Source organism: Ambystoma mexicanum, chromosome 3q (genome assembly GCF_040938575.1).
Source record: "Ambystoma mexicanum isolate Mex_15411 chromosome 3q, UKY_AmexF1_1, whole genome shotgun sequence".
NCBI classification, from domain to species: Eukaryota; Metazoa; Chordata; class Amphibia; order Caudata; family Ambystomatidae; genus Ambystoma; species Ambystoma mexicanum.
In genome coordinates, this window is record NC_090926.1 from 1165753644 (window position 1) to 1165771055 (window position 17412).

Genomic DNA, 17412 nt, shown 5'->3' on the forward strand with positions numbered 1-17412 from the left:
GCGGAATCATAGACTGAAATTCTGACAAGAATGTTTTTGCCATCATTACACCAGGAGGATATGTCGGGAGCAAAGCATTTGTCTTGGAAGCAAGACAACACAGAGCAATACAGATTTGAATCCCGGTTCCGCGCTAAGAGGCAGGTCTCCAGTATTCAGCACGTTATAAAAGATTCATTAATTGGAAGAAGCTGAAAAGAATTTGATTTAAACACTGGAGACACTGAACATTTGAAGTTTAAATTTTAATAAAGACTAAACCGCAGGGCATTAACCAATAGAACTAGTGAGGTCAAGGAAGGCCGTCAACATAGAACCTGAACAGAGGACAGTGATGAAGACTCCAAAAAATGCTCGATCGGGCTCCGGCGAAGCTTTAAGGGGTGTTACACAGGTGGGGTATATTGTCTGTTGATGATACCTTACTATTGGATTGCATAGTCCTTGCGTACTGGCATAATGAACTGCCCGATCGAGCAATCAGACTTCCAGCATCTCCATGTACGTTTCTAAAAGCATGGGTGACAGGATAGCCACACAGCACCTGGCACCGCCTTTAGAGAGCCGCTCGACTTGCAGGAACCCATCTAAATAAACTGACTGCGCTCACTCAGAAAGACCAGAACAACTGCAGGCGGCCGGCACGTCGCCCTATGCAAGTGAACAGAATGCCAATCAACGCCCCATGCCCGACCGCATCACATTCTGCGACGTGATCCGAATGCACGTCTACCACCTAGATGGAAGCTTGCCAGTGCTAATCCTTACTAGTGTAATGAGGTGATAATGATTCAAGGTCTTAGGGAATCTAAACATTTCTCTCTGAGGGGACAGGGTATCAAGAGTTGTCATACGGGAGATACTTGTTAGCACAGTATCACCGGTGGGGGGCACAAGCATTAAGCCCCATTTGCTACCATGCTTCCAGCTTAAAGACAGTCAAAAAGGGAAAGAATTTAAAATAACTAAATCCACGTGGCCCCTCAGATGTTGTGGCCCAGGACTCCCATGTTCTCTCACCATTGGCCATGCCGGTTCTTGGGGGGTGTAGGATAAAGCGACTGGGGGACTGCAAGTGTTCACTGCAGGTCTAGATGATTTGCATTTTGATATTTCTATTTGTTTTATTTATAACGCGCAAGCCATCAGGCCCGGAGGCATCAGGGCACAATTTGTACAAAGTTACAGAAATGCATACATACAGACATAAAAATGACATTGACAGAAATGTTAACAGAGTATCTATCTACATATAATACAGTGGTTTCAGTGCCGCTTAGGCTTGACAGTGGATATACCCATAGGGTGTATAGAAAAAATAGTAACGGAGGTCAGCAGGCCAGAGTATGTAAAACAAGGGCGATGTATGTATGTATGTAGACAATGTATGTAGACAAGTATGTACACAATCTGCATCACAAACAAGAGTGTCTCATGGCTGGTGGCCAACAAAGGCAACCACATGATGGTCGCAACAGCCAACCACCAAAGACATTTAAGACTTAACAATTTAGCTTTGCCAATTATAGGACCTAAAGAGTTCCCATGAGCGTGGGTGGCGATCTAAACTGGACAGACAATCTGCATTGTGCAGAGTATAAATGTCAATATCGTCATGGGCTTTTGTCACATTCTACCATGTTCCTCTTCTTTGCAGGCTGGAAACCACGCATGATGAAAGATGAGAGGCCTTCGGATGTGCATGTGGGCCTGCTGCAGACTGGTGAGTGTTTCTGCATCAAATTAAGAGTTCACTACACATCCGCCAAGGTGTGTGACACACCACCTTTCTGATCAGTACCATATTTATTTTGAAAGCTTTAAACCCCCTGCTTAAGGGGCAACTAAGCACTGCATGAATTCCGAATAGCTAAAACACAGGAACTGTATCGTGCAAGTAACATTGCACACGAAATGTCAGATGGAGAAAATGGGTAATACCAATGGACGCACAGACTGCCACTAACGGTACTGCACTACTGTTAAAAGATGCCATGCCAAATGCTGACCACTACCTGCACCCTGACCAGCGTGCAACTGTTGAGCTTGGACCCCACTTTAAATGGTTTATAGTTATATTTTCGAATGCAATTGTTTCAAATGCAATATTTCCGACTCAAAAGGACCGGGAAAAAAAAATTATTTTTTTTTCTTCTTTTTTTTTGGGCGGGGGGTCCCCCCAAACCTCTGGTTTCCAAACTATTGTATTTAAAAAAAATGCATTCGAAACTTTGACTGGACACCCTTTAAACAATAAAATAACAAAAAAATAGGTCCTACAAGGCATAGGGAACGGTTTATAGTCATAATGTCGAAAAAAAAATGTCGACAGACAAAAATGTCGAAAAAAAATGTCGAAAATAATAATGTCGACATCCTATACTTATAATGTAAAAAGTCATTTTTTCGAAAAAAAAATGTCGACATTTTTTTTTTTGACATTATGACTATAAACCCTTAAAACTATCAACACCTCACCCAACACCCCCCTGCCACCCCCCCCCACACCCCCCAACCACCCTTTCACCCCTCATACTCAACACATACCAATTATTTATTTATTTATTTATTTATTTATTTATTTATTCAATAAATAAATAACCTAAAAAAGGATCATTTACTATGGGGGGTCCCCCCCCAACCCCCCCTCACCCAACACCCCCCTGCCACCCCCCCCACACCCCCCCAACCACCCCTCATACTCAACACATCATATATATATATATTTATTTATTTATTCATACACTAAATTAAATTTCGAAAAAATATCGAAAAATGTCGACATTTTTGTTTGTCGACATTAATAAGATGACAGCAAACCCACACTGAGTCTTGCAGTGTGAACCTTCTGTTTTAAAAATGTTTTATTATTAAGTGTATACAGGAGGCATTTAGCGTCCTTTCGCACACAATTCAAGTACTTACAATACACAAAAAGCACATAAACAGTTCTAAAACCATATTTCCTAAAAACAGCTGTATCATTCCAAAATCACAACATAGAATAATCACTTATAAAATGTGTACATAGAATGAATCTTAAGCTAGACGTAAAAAGCAGATGCCATAATAACATAGTACTCTGCACAATATAAAGTGCTCCCGAACTGATCTGATCCCCTTGCATAAAGAGCACGAAGGGCCGCACAATTGGTCAGCACATGGCGCACTGTTTCAACTTGAGTAGCACACAGGCGACAGATACGCTCCTCTCTGTTTAGTCCCCTCCAAGCTCCTGTATTAGCTAATGCCGCAAGCAAGTGAAATCGTAGGTAGAGAAGGAAGCGTGTTAGAGCAGGAAGGCAGAGCCTAACAAGATATTTCCTCAGGGAATCCCCAAATAAACCCTGGTGTGTATAAGTGGCATATAGGCATATAAGCGCATTTCCGCCAACCTCCTCAAGGTGGATACACGATCAAATATGCACGATTTGCGATCCAGGTTGCTCAAAAATATCAAAAATATCAAGTGTCCCCGAGCAATTAATATCTTGGCAATGACTTCCCACCATAGATTCTCGGGAGGATAGCTCAGGAGCAACATGCTCGTCTTTCAAGCAAGACAACACGGAGCAACACAGGTTCAATCCCCCGGTCCGCGCTTAGAAACCTCTGGGTATTAAGCACGTAATAAATATTATATCATAATATCATTCCAATACCCTGAACTATACGCTTCTTGTTAAGCAACCACTGTGGCCCTGTGTGCTGTATAACACGGTTTCAGTCGAACTCCAATTGTATTTTGTATCAAACCAAAATGTACAAGCGGCCATTTTCCATAAGGACGTTAGTGACAGGAGACCCAGCTCCAGCCTCAAGGCCTCCACTGGCACATGAATGTAAGCGTCCCCAAAACGCACCCCCCTTAGTGAGAGGCAATAACGGACACACCCCAGGAGGGAATGAGACCAAGACCAAGTGTGGGTGAGATCAAAAGGGTTTTTATCTAAACCAATATAGGGCATGCAAAGGACTCTGCAAACTCCGAGAGCACTCTGTCTGACAATAGCAAAGCCAGTCCTACTTATTACAAAACTACGTCACGCATGACGCAAGCTATAGGGGGCACATAGTCTTAGGGATTGGGTGGGGATGGCTAGGTGGTATACATTGTATACAGTTGCTGCTCCAGGATTGGCGGACGTCCGTGAGGTGCCACGCGGGGTGGATGGGTCAGCTGGGCTCATCGGGGTGGAGCGCTGGGCCGGACATGACTTGTAGTGATGATAAGTGGCGACTCTGATACTTTGCCCTTGTAGCCAAACATTCACATTCATTCATCATGCTATACAATTTCAGTTGTCTTGTAACTCTTGTAATACATTGACCTCAGATCGAGAATGAGACAGGGACATTGATATATAATAGGAAGTACCCCAATACATCTGTTGTAAGGACACCTTAAGTTCAAACACGTTAATCCCATGAGTCCATGTGTGGGGTCAGGGGCACAGGAGGGGTTACTTGCTCGTCCTGTCGGTGAGGGATGGTATTACAATCTGTTGGTAGAGGGGTGGGCGCCCCCTTTCGAGGGTCATTAACTTTGCATGAACAGGGATACCAATGGGCCGTGGGGGGCATGTAACTGGTACCCGGGAGATGGTGGGATTTAGGACCAGGTAGCTCGTAATTCATAGTCAGGCTGTGGAGGCCTCTGACATGGGGAGGTGGATACTTGAAGCGGATCCAGTAAGATTGGGAGGGCAGGTGAGGCTGTGCTGTTCGAACACCAGCTATCCCCATCGAGCCTGGGAGGGAGGATGGGGGAGACGACCTTGCAGCTCTGAGCCTGTCTCCCTGCACAGGGCAGTGTGTTGTACCATTGGCAAGGGGCAGGTGACAACACTTGGGGGCTTCTGAGTTGTGCACATATATTTACGTTAGTGAGAATATAAGCTGGGTGACTTTGTCATTTAGCACAATATTTCTTAACAACAGTTGACATACGAACATGAGGTAGTGTTAGATTAGTTGGTGTGCAAAAGAGGGTAATACATATTATACCATGATACAGTCTGGCTCCAGTCCCTTGGTGGGCCTACATACATTTCAGTGGTTCATTATTACACTATGTACAGGGACTGTCAAAAAGCTATCACATATCATATGGTCACTCTTCTACACAATAGCATCAAAAGTTAGTCAACGCGACAAATATCACAAAAATGGTTACCGCACAATACAAGGTGCCTCAGGGGTGGGCGGGGGTAAGGGTCGCCACACAGTCCAACTTTGAGGGCTTGGTACAGGGTCAGGGCATGCAGGATTGGGCTGGTTTCGGTTGCTTCCTAATGAGCTTGGTCACGACTGTGGCAATGATGTACTGCGGAAGGTTAAACGATACAGTGTTTATTTTGTTGTTTGTTCGTGTTTGGTTGCTCGTGAGAACAAGCTCTTCGCGGATCTACCATGAGGTGGAGGCCGGGGGAAGTGCAGGCCTCTGTGAACGCGGTCAAGCAAGGGTCAGGCTGTAGCTTTCTTTGTGTGCAAGTTTTTCTGCCTGTGTTAGGTTTTAGTGCCTTTGACATAATGGAGTTGTCTAGTACAAAATGGTGTCTGTGTTGTCCCATATATGTGGTCGTGCAGCCTCACGTGTCGATCCACAGCTACCTCGCCTCCCCGGGCCCTGGGGCGCGGGGGTTGCCGACGAGTCATGAGTCTTCACCTGGGTAGGAGATGTAGGCTAGAGAGGGGTCCTATTGACCTGCCCTCCCCTACACACAGCACTTGGTAAGTGCAGCAGTGAGCGAAGAATGTTTGTGAGTACTGCCTTACAAGTGAACCTTCATTGATGTGTCAATCATAGATAGCAAACCAGGGCCATTATTATTTAACCAGCAAGAAACAAAACCAATTTGTTACAGTTCATGTGCAAAAATGTATTCCATGAATATACAAATGAAGACAACACGGTCACACTTGATTCAATTCACAGCACCCTAATCACACATAATATTAATTACAACGCAGATGATTGACAACACATTAACAATAATTTCAAAACACTGCACAGGTGTTTCTAGTGAATGCCCTTAACACCTTTACAATATTTTCCACAAACAGTGCAGGTGCTTAAGTCCATGCACTTCACACCTGAGATTTACACGAAAACATGAGCACAAGTAGATTTTTTAACATGAAGACAAGAAGGTTAGGAAATTAACCCCAATTAACGCGCTTGATTATAGGAGTTGATAAATGGGGATGTCGCAAAGAAGCCAAAATTAAAGACGCTTCCCTGACGCTCTTGTTCGTATAGTCAAAAAACAAAGGAAATTGCACTCAGTTCCTAACAGCGCCTTTCCAGAAAAGATTAATTGTAAGCTAATTTATATTTAAATTACAATTCAGTTTGTAATGAACTAAGGACCGCCAGGACCGAAGTCCAGACTGAGGACAGGGATGCCCGGCCTTCAGGAGATCTCGCCCATCTGCAGAGGTGTTGCTAAGAGGTGCGGGGGGGCTGAGGGGGCTATAGCCCCTGGTCTTTTGGTTGTAGCCCAGGATGGAAGCTCAGGGGCTGCAGCCAAAAGTCTAGCTAGCCCTGAGTCCCGACAGTTCCGACATTACCGTAGCCCTGAATCTTTTCCAGACCTAGCAACACCCCTGCCCATCCATATTGTTAGGCTTTTAAATCTACAGTACTGAAACTAACAGACCGGGCCTGCTGCCACACAAGCCTGTGCCTAGCTTAATCGTTAGCTTGGCATGGTGTTTTTTTATGACTCGAAGATATATATATATATATATATATATATATATATATATATATATATATATATATATATGAGGCACATTCCAACATTCAACGAGAGAGTCTTCAAATTTATTCCTATGAATAAACAATAAGAAATCTAACATTGTTGGACACCTAACTGCCATCAATTGATTACACAATTCAACATTTCATTTTATGATTACTATTATTTTTGGGGTTCAGGTTGTTGATTTGCATACATTAACGTTGGGTTGCACATTAATATTACTAACACCAAGGTAGCTGGATACAATGGCATTTTGTTGTCATACCAACTAAGAGGAATGTTTCTTGAGCCCTGAAGAAGAGCAAAGTTTGAAACACGTGTAGGGTCACTAAGATGTGAAAAATACAAATGATTCCTTCTGGTAAAGCGCTGTTAGGAACTGAGTGGAATTTTCCTCATGTTTTTTGGATTTTTCAACACCCAAGAAAATGTGATTTGGTTGTCACTTTGTAAGTTGGTTGACACCAACAGGTGTTTCGGCTTTAATGTGGGTGTGCTGGCGAAGTATAGTGGGACATTTCCCTTATCCCATTGTTATTGCCATTGTTGAGAAGTCCGTAAATCCCAGTTTGGGATTAACCGTCCAGCCCTCCCACATCTTCGTCAGGGGGTGCAGTAATTTTGGGAAATATGAAATAGAAAAATAAAGTCATGAACACATGGGGCATCATCTTAATTAATCTATACGGCATCGCCTGTGTAATCAAAATCGAAAAGGTAGACGGGTGAAAGGCGAAGGAAAGGTTGTTCGAACCCACATTATAGCTGATGGTTTGGTGACTCAGCTTAGCATGGCCAGTATTTACATGCAAGTGCTATGGAGAGAAGCTCCTATGTTATACAGGCACTGTGTTATGCTGCACAGCTAATGATGAAAAAAGGCTGTGCTTACATGTCAGCCTCATTAATGATATACATAGAAATGGGGGAAATTGCCAACCCCTCCATCAGCTGCTTTTCACCCCTAATTGGTGGCCTACCTCTCAACCCCCATTCCAGGATCCTTAATGGTGCTCCCTCGCCTAGCCATCATTCGCTCGTTTGCAGGCTCTGTTTCTTTCTTCTGGCCTAAAAAGGACACCGTGAGAATCAATGGGCCATGAATATCACTGGGGTGGGGGCCACCAGTGTTAAAAGCAGGATACCTAAATTCTGGGCACACTATTGTTTTCCAAATATGCAGACATTTCCAAACAGAAACATGCTTCTTAAACTTACATTCAGTAGTTTTCTTTAAAATGTGTTTATTTTTTTGTCGGACTGCCACCAACCTTGTGATTTCCGTGCCCCTTCCTTTGTGTGTTATCACACAATTTAAATGTGTGCATAGAGGGTGCAAACAATGCAGTTCCTTTTCCTGCATGAAAATCCTTCCCTAGTAAAGATATGTTTTAAAGAAAAATCCTTCCCTACTACAGTTTTACCTGCAACTGGGGGACATTAAATATGTTCTTGTGGACTGATGTGAACCAGTGGTAACATGTTGTGTGGCTATCATTCACTTGCACTACATCACACTGCAAACTAAGATGGGGGTAACATGGCAAGGGTCCAGAAGAGTGGATAGGCTGGCACAGGCCTGCAGGTACCCCAACCCCTCATCACACAAACTGTTGGGCCAAAAGACAATGGTTGGTTAGGGCTTTGATGTGAGAGGTGCTCACACCTTTCACTTCAAAGGGGAATGACATGAAAGCGCTAAGTCAGGCAGGGACCATCTTAAACTGACATGGCACTTTTCTGAGGGCAATGTTAAACTGGCCCAGTAATTCTATGATGCTGATGTAAAACAAGATTAGAAAATGTATGTAGGCAACGGGAAACTGGCAATGGGAAGTGGGGTCTGGAACTCTGGAAACTAGGGTATATTATTTGTTGAGGAAAGAGAAACTGGTATGGTGGTTTTCTGTGGTTTTCTGTGGACACTGATGTAGAATGATATAGAATGAAAATGCAGCAAACTGGGAAAAGTTAAAACTTGAATGCATAGTGCCGGGCAGTGCTTTAAGTGGGCCATGGCAGTCTCCAAAAAAGGCTCCTGAGCCGGGGCCCTGCCGGGGCCCACCCCCCACTAACCCGAGCCATGCTGACACTTGAGGCAGCTCGTGTAGCGGCTGCACGGTTACATGAGCTGCCTGCAGGTGTCAGCACTTTAGATTAGAAGAAAAGAAAAGGCTAAACAGAAGTGTGGACACCTGCAAGCAGCAGGTGTAACCGTACAGTGCGGGCTGCCTGACGGCTCTGTACTCTGAAACAGGAGGAGGGCTGGACTGGAAAGCCCTCCTTTTGTTTCTGAGTGCCCCATGGCTCCTGATGCTGGCTGATGGCTATTTACTCAGAAACAAAAGAAGAGATGGGCAGTCCAGCCCTCCTCTTGTTTCAGAGTATGGAGCCATCAGCAGCCGGCAGCACTTTCACTCAATGAGCCTGTGGTAAAGCATTGCACCACGTGGCTCCTTGAATGAAAAGGCTGCCTGCCGGTTATGAGCTGGGGCACACTGGTGTCACACCTTTGGTGTGACCAGCCCCTTCTTTTGTTTAAAAGGAGGGTCTGGGCGCTTCAAAGGTAATAATGCCAGTGCGCCCCAGCTCTACTTCTTTTAGCAGCCCCCACCCTTTATGCGAGGGGGGTTCTTGATAGGGGACGTGTCCAAAGAACACCTGTACTTAGGCCACAACCCCTAACAAGAGCCCACCCTCGATTTCTAATCCCACTTAAAACACTTGCACCCCGTTACAATGGGTATACGCCTGTCTCTCGGACACTGTGCCTGGCGACGCGCATGGTTGGCAAATTGAGGAGCTGGTTTCCGCGCTGGAGACCGACATTCAAATCCAGCAAAGACCGCTGCTGCTGTTGGATGCATGCCAGGCCTATCGCATTATGTCTTGGAGTGAACTTGAGGGATACTGTCTACACTCTTGTTCACACTGGATTGCTCTCTGATTGCTCTTCACAAAGAGCCTATGCTTTGTACTTTGCAACAAGTTCAGAGGAGCCGGAAGGTTAGCTCAGATGCAATGCATTTGACTTGGGTGCAAGACAAGGCATAGCACTGTTACCAGTCCCGCTCCCACACAATCAATTAAGCTGCACGATCAATTAACACATTATATAAAATACTGGTGTGTATCATAGTCCCCTGAGGAATAGGCATTTATTTACGGGGGTCTGTTTCTGGGTTTTTTCGGAATGTACTGAATTCTGGAAACCCTAGATATAAATACATGAGAGCAAGATTCTCACTGCAAGTTATTACTTATTTTGAAGCACAACACGAAAATGTTTTTGATCCATTTATATTAACCTGCTTGAACTATTTTCCTGCAACATATGAGAAGCTGCATATTTGTATTTTTAATCGAAACAGATTGAACGTTGATACTATGTACAAGCAACTGGAAGGTCTCTTCCATTGCATTAAGGTAGAGGTCAGTTATTAAGAGGGATGACACTATTTCGACATTTATTGTAAGGAATAAAATATTCCCAACCTTTGGAAAAAGGATAATATAAGTCACTGTGGAGTTCCATGACCTTATACAGGAACTCGGCTGGGTTCTTTATCCCATACCCAGCACCCTTTCTCTATGCCTTTATATCACTCAATAGGTAATAGCTGTCTACCTTCCAGTAATACCTGGTACCTTTATACCATTTGTATGGATGCCTTTCTGCCATTAAACCTTTATTGGCCTTGTGATGTGGTTTTTTCCCCCATCTTCTTTGCAGCTCAAGTGCACCAGGGACTCGGCTTGGAGGCCATTGTTGGCATCGTCTTTGCTGCCTTTGTGATCGGCGCTCTCTTGATGGCAGGCCTCTGGTTTATTTACTCCAAGACAGGTATTCAATTAGTAAAGCTGTACTTATACTGTACCTAAACAGAACTTACATTGCATGCCGATGATAAGCTTAGTCTGAGAATACCATCATACCGCTGATAAAATGTTAATACAAAGAACACGTGAAGCAGGAATGTAAGAGGCAAACCAGGGTGGGAATCCATCTGCCTTTCACGTGTCCTTGAACTATTCTTTTCTTGAGGTCCCCAGCCCCCTTAAAAGAGCTTCAGCTGCCAATTAAGTATTCTAATAAATAGGTCAGCGACATACATACTCTTGACTAAGGTGAGAAAGGGGCCGGAACTTGGCAAAGTCTGTCTTGCTGGAGTCTGCGCCGTCCCAAGGCCCAGGAAGGAGTGTTCTGGAGCTGAGGCTGCTGAGCTCTCACCCATGAGCAGCTAACCCCTTCGAAGACCCAGCACAGAAACAGCCAAAGCAATGTACAGATATAATTCTGTTATGTCGAGTATTGTGACCAGTCAAAAGCGCAGATCCAACTTCCATTACTCACTGAAAGGTTTTCTTGCTGAATCACTTGCACAGACATATTGCAAATAGAAGATTGTGGGCATTCTTTTGTTCCAAAATGCTCTTTGCATTTATGCAAATCGCCAGGCTTGGGTTCCATAAAGAGATAGGGCATTTCTTGACCTGGCTTGGGCCGCTCGCCATGTTCCCAGCCCCTCCCTGCCACTAGGAGGAGGCCGTTCCCAGAGTAAATCTTTCCCATTTCCAGCCCTGCAGGTGTCAGCATGTTTCAAATTGGCAGGGTATCGTATTAGTCGGTCGGGGTGTGTTTGTTCATTTCCTGCGCCTTTGCTCTCAGTGTAATGAATATCTGAGCACAACTGCTGAAGTTTTAGAAAGGGTCTTTCTGGCTCCTGCGTCTGTGATGTTTGTTTCAGGAAACATGGGGTGTCTGTATATGTACCCTTTCTTTTTGGGGAGGTCATATGCATCTCCATTATTTAAATTCTAGAAGGACCCTCAAATTGCAGTGCAGCCATCTTCCATCTGCGAGGGGGCCTAAGCCCACATTGACGGTGGTGGCCGGGTGGGTTTGCGGGGAGTGCGAGGTATATACACTTTGTCACAGCCCCTCTAACCGACAAACGCATGAAAGCCTCACATGTGGCAAGGTTGGTGCTAGACAAAGTAGGCATTTCCTAGAAGCAAAAATGCCTACTCTGTGTTGTATTTTCAATACTTCCTATTTTTCAAACACCACCTAATAATGAGTCGGGATTCCATGGGGTTGCTACGTCATGGAGTACATAAAAAGCATTGCACAGGCTAAACCTTTTGTACACCACGCACATGTTTCTATGCTTTCTATGTAAGGTCATTGAGCCAATTAAATACTTTTAATGCAAACTTATTCAACCCATTGACTACTTTCTATGTACCCATTCTGGAATACTTCCAAGCGATCACAATTCATGAATAGGTGGTATTTTGAAATAGGAAGTATTTGAAATGCCACTTATTTTTACCATTAGCAGCATACTCACAATGAGGCTATCAGTGCGGTCGGTGCTTCAGATAGGATTTTGGAGTGAGAGTAATTTACTCTCTATTTTTAAAATTCGAGAGTCATTCCAATTTCAAGAGAGTGAAAATGAGTTTCCTCCTTCACAAGAGAATAAAACCTATCTGACAACTTTCCGATTTGTGCATAACATTAAAACGGTGTTTTGAAAACATTAGAGACAAAACATTTGCATTTCAATTATATCTGGGTCAAATTAATGTATTGCACTTGTGGAGAACATTATCCCCCGCAATAACCTGTTGATGCACGCTACCCAACTGCATCTTCATGGTATGTGGACACTAAAACACTGTTAAGAACTACTACCGATACTAGCGCGTCACATCAGGTGATTCATAAATCAATTCCCTCTCTCTTCCTCCATGTATTTAATCTTGCTACTCCGTTTCCCCTGTCTCTCACTTTCTGATTTTCTGCCTCTCACCATTAAGTGTTGCTATGCCACGTTTTGTGGTCTGTTGCTCTCTGTCACTTGGTCTCGCGCGTCTCTGCATCCTATTATTGCTGTTTCTCTCCTATTATGTCTTGCTGTCTTGGTTGAAATAACTCCTCTACCTCTCTCATATCATTTTTTGGCTATGTCCCCTTTTTCATTTTCTCTGTTGTGGTTGCTACTCCTTTTGATTATCTTTCTTCCACTGCCTCTTATGTTATTGGCCTGTCTATCTCCATTGTTGCTTTTCCTATTTCTATCCCCCCACGCGCCCTGCTGTTGATCTTTATTTTTATTTTTTTTTTAAATTTTCCTTTATTGGTTTTACAAAAACAGAAGACAAAAGAAGGGCAAACAGTATCCAAAGAAAATTGTACATCATCCAGAGGTACTTGTCAGAGAGACAATGCAAAGTAACAGACACTATTAGAATGGCTTAGTTTCGTGACAGTTCCATTTGCCTGGGTATGTCTCTTACACTGTTCACCCCAACCCGCTCCCACCCCCCTCCCCCACTTGGAATAATGTACATCGTAAGTATAATCATTTAACATAAACATTGGGAGCACATATTTGGCATAGTGCAACATCTGTCATCACCGTGGCCACTGGGAATGAGTCTCCGATCCTTTGCAGTGTTCTTTGGAATTTGACATCGTTAAGTTAGGCTTCTGAGGGTTCTTCTGACTGGGAGTCTGTGATAGGTGTGTGTCACGACTGGCTGGCACCGGCGTTCCCTGTGGCGACGCTGGAGATTGCGTGCACTCGCCGTTTTCCCCTCTTCCAAGATGGCTTCTCATCCTCTGGGTTACGGTGCAGTGTTTTCACGTTCACAAGTCAGATGTCCTCTGACGTCATCTCGTTCTCTCACGGATTCCGGATATGGTCCAGCAGAGCCAAAGCCCAGAGCGTCGCTACTCTCTACAGACGCTACGTGAGTTCGCAACTAGGGGGTTTACTATTCTATCCCTCATGCCTATGCTTACCTTTTCTTTTCTACTCTTTCATACAGCCGTACCATCCTGCCTAGCCTTCCCGTTCCGCAGTCCCCTTTCAGACAAATTAGGTACTTACCCAATCATTATATTGATTCCTCTCGTACCTAGTTCCTTCTCTCATCTCTCGTTTACTTATTTTAAATCAGGACTTCGCCGAGGTACAGTGACCCGATCCAGTGATTCCTGTAAAACTTGAGGAACTGCAGCCAGCGCAGACGCGACCGATCCAGCTTCTCATCCATTCCAGCAGGGTTTTTTCCCCCAGGAGGGTTTCCCTGGGATCCCTTGCACACCCCTTCGGTTCCCTCTTAGGGAGGAGGGAGGTGTTAGGGGCCTCAGGGGACTCCCCAATTGCCTCGTAGATTGCTGCACGAGACAGGTGAGTGTCAAAACATTACAGTGTGATGTGTTTATTCTTAAAGTCGGTCCATAGGGTTTCACATTTAGCTGATTTATTGTGCAGGGAGGCTGTGATCGTTTCCATCACGTAAATGCTCGTGGCCAGTTTAATCCATTCGTTTTTTCCTGGGGTTAGAGGAGACTTCCATTTGATCGCTATCAGGGCTCTCGCCGCCAACAGCAGCTGGGGGGCCAGACCTCTCACCCGGAGCCAGTCTTCATCGTCTCTCTCAAGGCCGAACAACACAAGGTGTGGGTCGAGCTCCCTTTGGATTCCATCGATCTCCTTAATCCATCCCAGGACCTCGGTCCAATACACTGTGATATGCGGGCAGCTCCACCACATGTGCCAGTAATCAGCAGTTGATCCACAGTTCCTCCAGCATCTCGGGCTCAACGACTGGAACATTTTAGAGAGTTTGAGTGGATCATAATGCCACCTATGTAGGAGCTTTATGGCATGGAGCTTGTATTGATTGGACAAGGAGGCTTTGGGTGCAGCTCTGCACATTAAGTCCCATTGGTCGGGGAGTATCTCTTCACCAAAGTCTTTTCCCCACCTGGTTCTGAGGGGGTCTGTAGATCCACCCCCCGCTGCTATTAGCGTCTGATACATCACAGATATAAGACCTTTCTTTTCCGTTCTGGAGTCTAGTAGTTTCTCGAAGGCGGTAAGGTCTCTTTTCAGTTTCTCTCTCCACTCAGGTTTCGTTAGCACCCCCTTCAATTGGAGAAAGTGGAATGTCGATAAGTTACCTATCCCCAATGTAGTGGTTAGGTCCGGTAGCGTTATGAACGAGTCCTTTCTTTGGAGTTGCCCTACCCTCTCCAGGCCCGCCTCATACCATGACTGAAACTGTTCTAGATTCGGAATGTGGTCGTTTATGCCAGGAGACCACAAGTGACTGAGCGGGGATGGCCAGGTTGTGACTTCTCGCATCTCTTTCCCAGTGCGCCATATGCTCCATATGGTAGTCAGTATGGGATGGTGTTTGATTCTCCTCTGGACCCTCTGGTAAGGTGACCATAGCCATTCTGCTACCGTGGCGGGGGACATGTAATGATTGTCCATCTGTACCCATTGCAGGTGTTTGTGGTCTCTAAGGTGTGGAATCAAGACACGTAACTGGACGGCTTTGTAGTAAGTAGTTAGATCGGGAAGGCCTACACCTCCTTTGTCTTTGGGGAGTATGAGTGTGTCATATGCGATCCTTGGTCTTTTCCCCTGCCAAATGAATCGCATCATGATATTACGGGCCTCTGTGAAGAATTTTTTGGGCATCTCAATTGGGAGCATCTGGAAAGGGTAAAGGAAGCGGGGGAGGCACACCATCTTGACGGCGTTGATACGCCCCAGCCAGGAAATCGTCAATCTACTCCACTTATCAAGATCTGTCTCGAATCGTCGGAGGAGGAGGGGGAAGTTGGCCTCATATAAGTCGCTTAAGGATCTAGTAATCTGAATACCCAGGTATTGCAGTTTCGTATGCTCCAGGTTGAGCCCGAGTGATAGGAACTTGGCATTGTTCTCATCAGAGGTGCCTTGGAGGGGGACAAGAGTGGACTTTGATTTGTTTACTTTAAAGCCGGAGTATTGGCCATATTCTTCTATTAGTTTTAGGGCGTGGGGAATAGAGTTATTGGGTTTGGTCACGTGTAGAAGGATATCATCTGCGTACAACGCTGCCTTATATTCTGTTTCTCCCAACCGTATACCCTCTATTAGGGGATCTTCTCTATGTTTTTGGGCCAGGGGTTCAAGGGATAGTGCAAACAAGATCGCGGATAGGGGGCATCCCTGTCTAGTCCCTCGCTGTAGCGCAAACCACCTGGAATACTCCCCGTTCACGAATATCGATGCTTTGGGGGAGGTATATATTGCATGTATCCCATCGCAGAATTTGGGGCCTATCTCTACTTTCTGGAGGACTGCTCCCAGGAAATCCCACTCCACCCTATCAAAGGCCTTTTCTGCATCAATGGATAAGAGGACCGGGTCCTCTGGTAGATAGTGTGCTGCGTGAATGAGGTGCAGAGTTTTACGCATGGTGTCGGCACCTTGCCTCCCAAGAATAAACCCAACCTGGTCAGGGTGGATCAATTTAGGCATTAAGGTTTCCAGTCTTGCGGCCAATACTCGAGCATAGATCTTGGCGTCGAGATTGAGGAGGGAGATGGGGCGGTATGATCCGCATAATTTGGGGTCCCTGCCTTCCTTAGGGATAACTGTTATGAGGGCTTTCTTGAAAGATTCCGGAGTGGCCCCAGTGTCCACTATCTCATTAAAGAGTTCTGTGAGGAAGGGAGAGAGTTGGTCGCTAAAGGTTTTGTAAAAGCCTGCCGTGAAACCATCCTCCCCCGGGGATTTCCCTAGTGTTAATCGTTTGATTGCATCTCGTACCTCATGCTCGAGTATTGGAGTATTGAGGAGCTCGGCTTCCGCGAGTGTTACTGTAGGCATGTTGATTGAGGACAAATAGGAGGATATGTCAGATTGGGCAGAGATCAGCTCACAGGTATATAAGTTTTGGTAGAAGTTGGCGAAGCACTCGGGTATTGAGCGGGGGGGGTCGGCTGGGGGAGTAGTGGGCTCTGTTATCTCTCTCACCTTACGTTCTTCCCTCCGTTCTCTTAGCCTGGCAGCTAGTAGTGCACCGGCCTTGTCCCCTTTCTCGTAATATGTTTGCTTGAGGAATTGTAGTTTTCTCACCACCTGGCCATGTTCTAACAGTCGTAGTTCTTCTCTTTTACGGTGGGCTGTGTCTAGCTTGGTGGGGTCTACCCCTGCATTATCTCTTACTTCCGCTTCCAGCTGGTGTATTTCATTACGCAGTTTATTTTCTATGATCTTACGTTCCCTCTTTTTAGAGGAGCCCTCGCGCATCAGTACTCCCCTCCAGGTGGCCTTCCCAGCTTCCCAAATCACTTGTTTGGAGACCTCCCCATTGTTGTTTACCTTAAAATATTCTTCGATCTCGGTCTCCATTTAGTTTTTTTTTAACACTGCATCAGTCCAAAGGGACTCATTGCAGCGCCAAGATCCCCCAGCGACTGGTAGGTTGGTCCAATTGACATCCGCTAAGACCATATCATGATCAGACCATGTTATTGGGACGATTCCAGAGTAGCTTGTGGATTCTGAAAGGTCAGGAGAAAGGAATATGTAATCTATCCGTGTGAGTGTGCCATGGGGATGCGAATATAAGGTGAAGCCACTTTCGTCCGGGTGTAGAGTCCTCAGTACGAATTCAGTATGGTTCCCTTTGTGTTGGGTCCTCAGGCCCGGCGTGCCTGGTCTCCAGTCCACGGCGGGGTCTACCCATTGGTTGAAGTCACCACCTAGGATGAGGTGACCCGCGGTTTCTAGTACAATTTTGGGGATCGTCTTTCTAAGGAATGCGGCCTGTCCGCTGTTGGGTG

General features: G+C 45.3%; 1 protein-coding gene across 4 annotated transcripts in view; it reads left to right on the top strand.

The window, feature by feature from the left end:
* TGFBR3L (transforming growth factor beta receptor 3 like) overlaps positions 1-17412 on the top strand; it is a 179535-nt gene that overhangs the window by 151697 nt on the left and 10426 nt on the right. For all 4 annotated transcript variants that reach the window (XM_069603994.1, XM_069603997.1, XM_069603996.1 and 1 more), the window contains 2 exons: positions 1658-1723; positions 10501-10611. In XM_069603994.1, coding sequence (XP_069460095.1) covers positions 1658-1723; positions 10501-10611 — 177 coding nt within the window. The remainder of the gene's footprint in view (positions 1-1657; positions 1724-10500; positions 10612-17412) is intronic.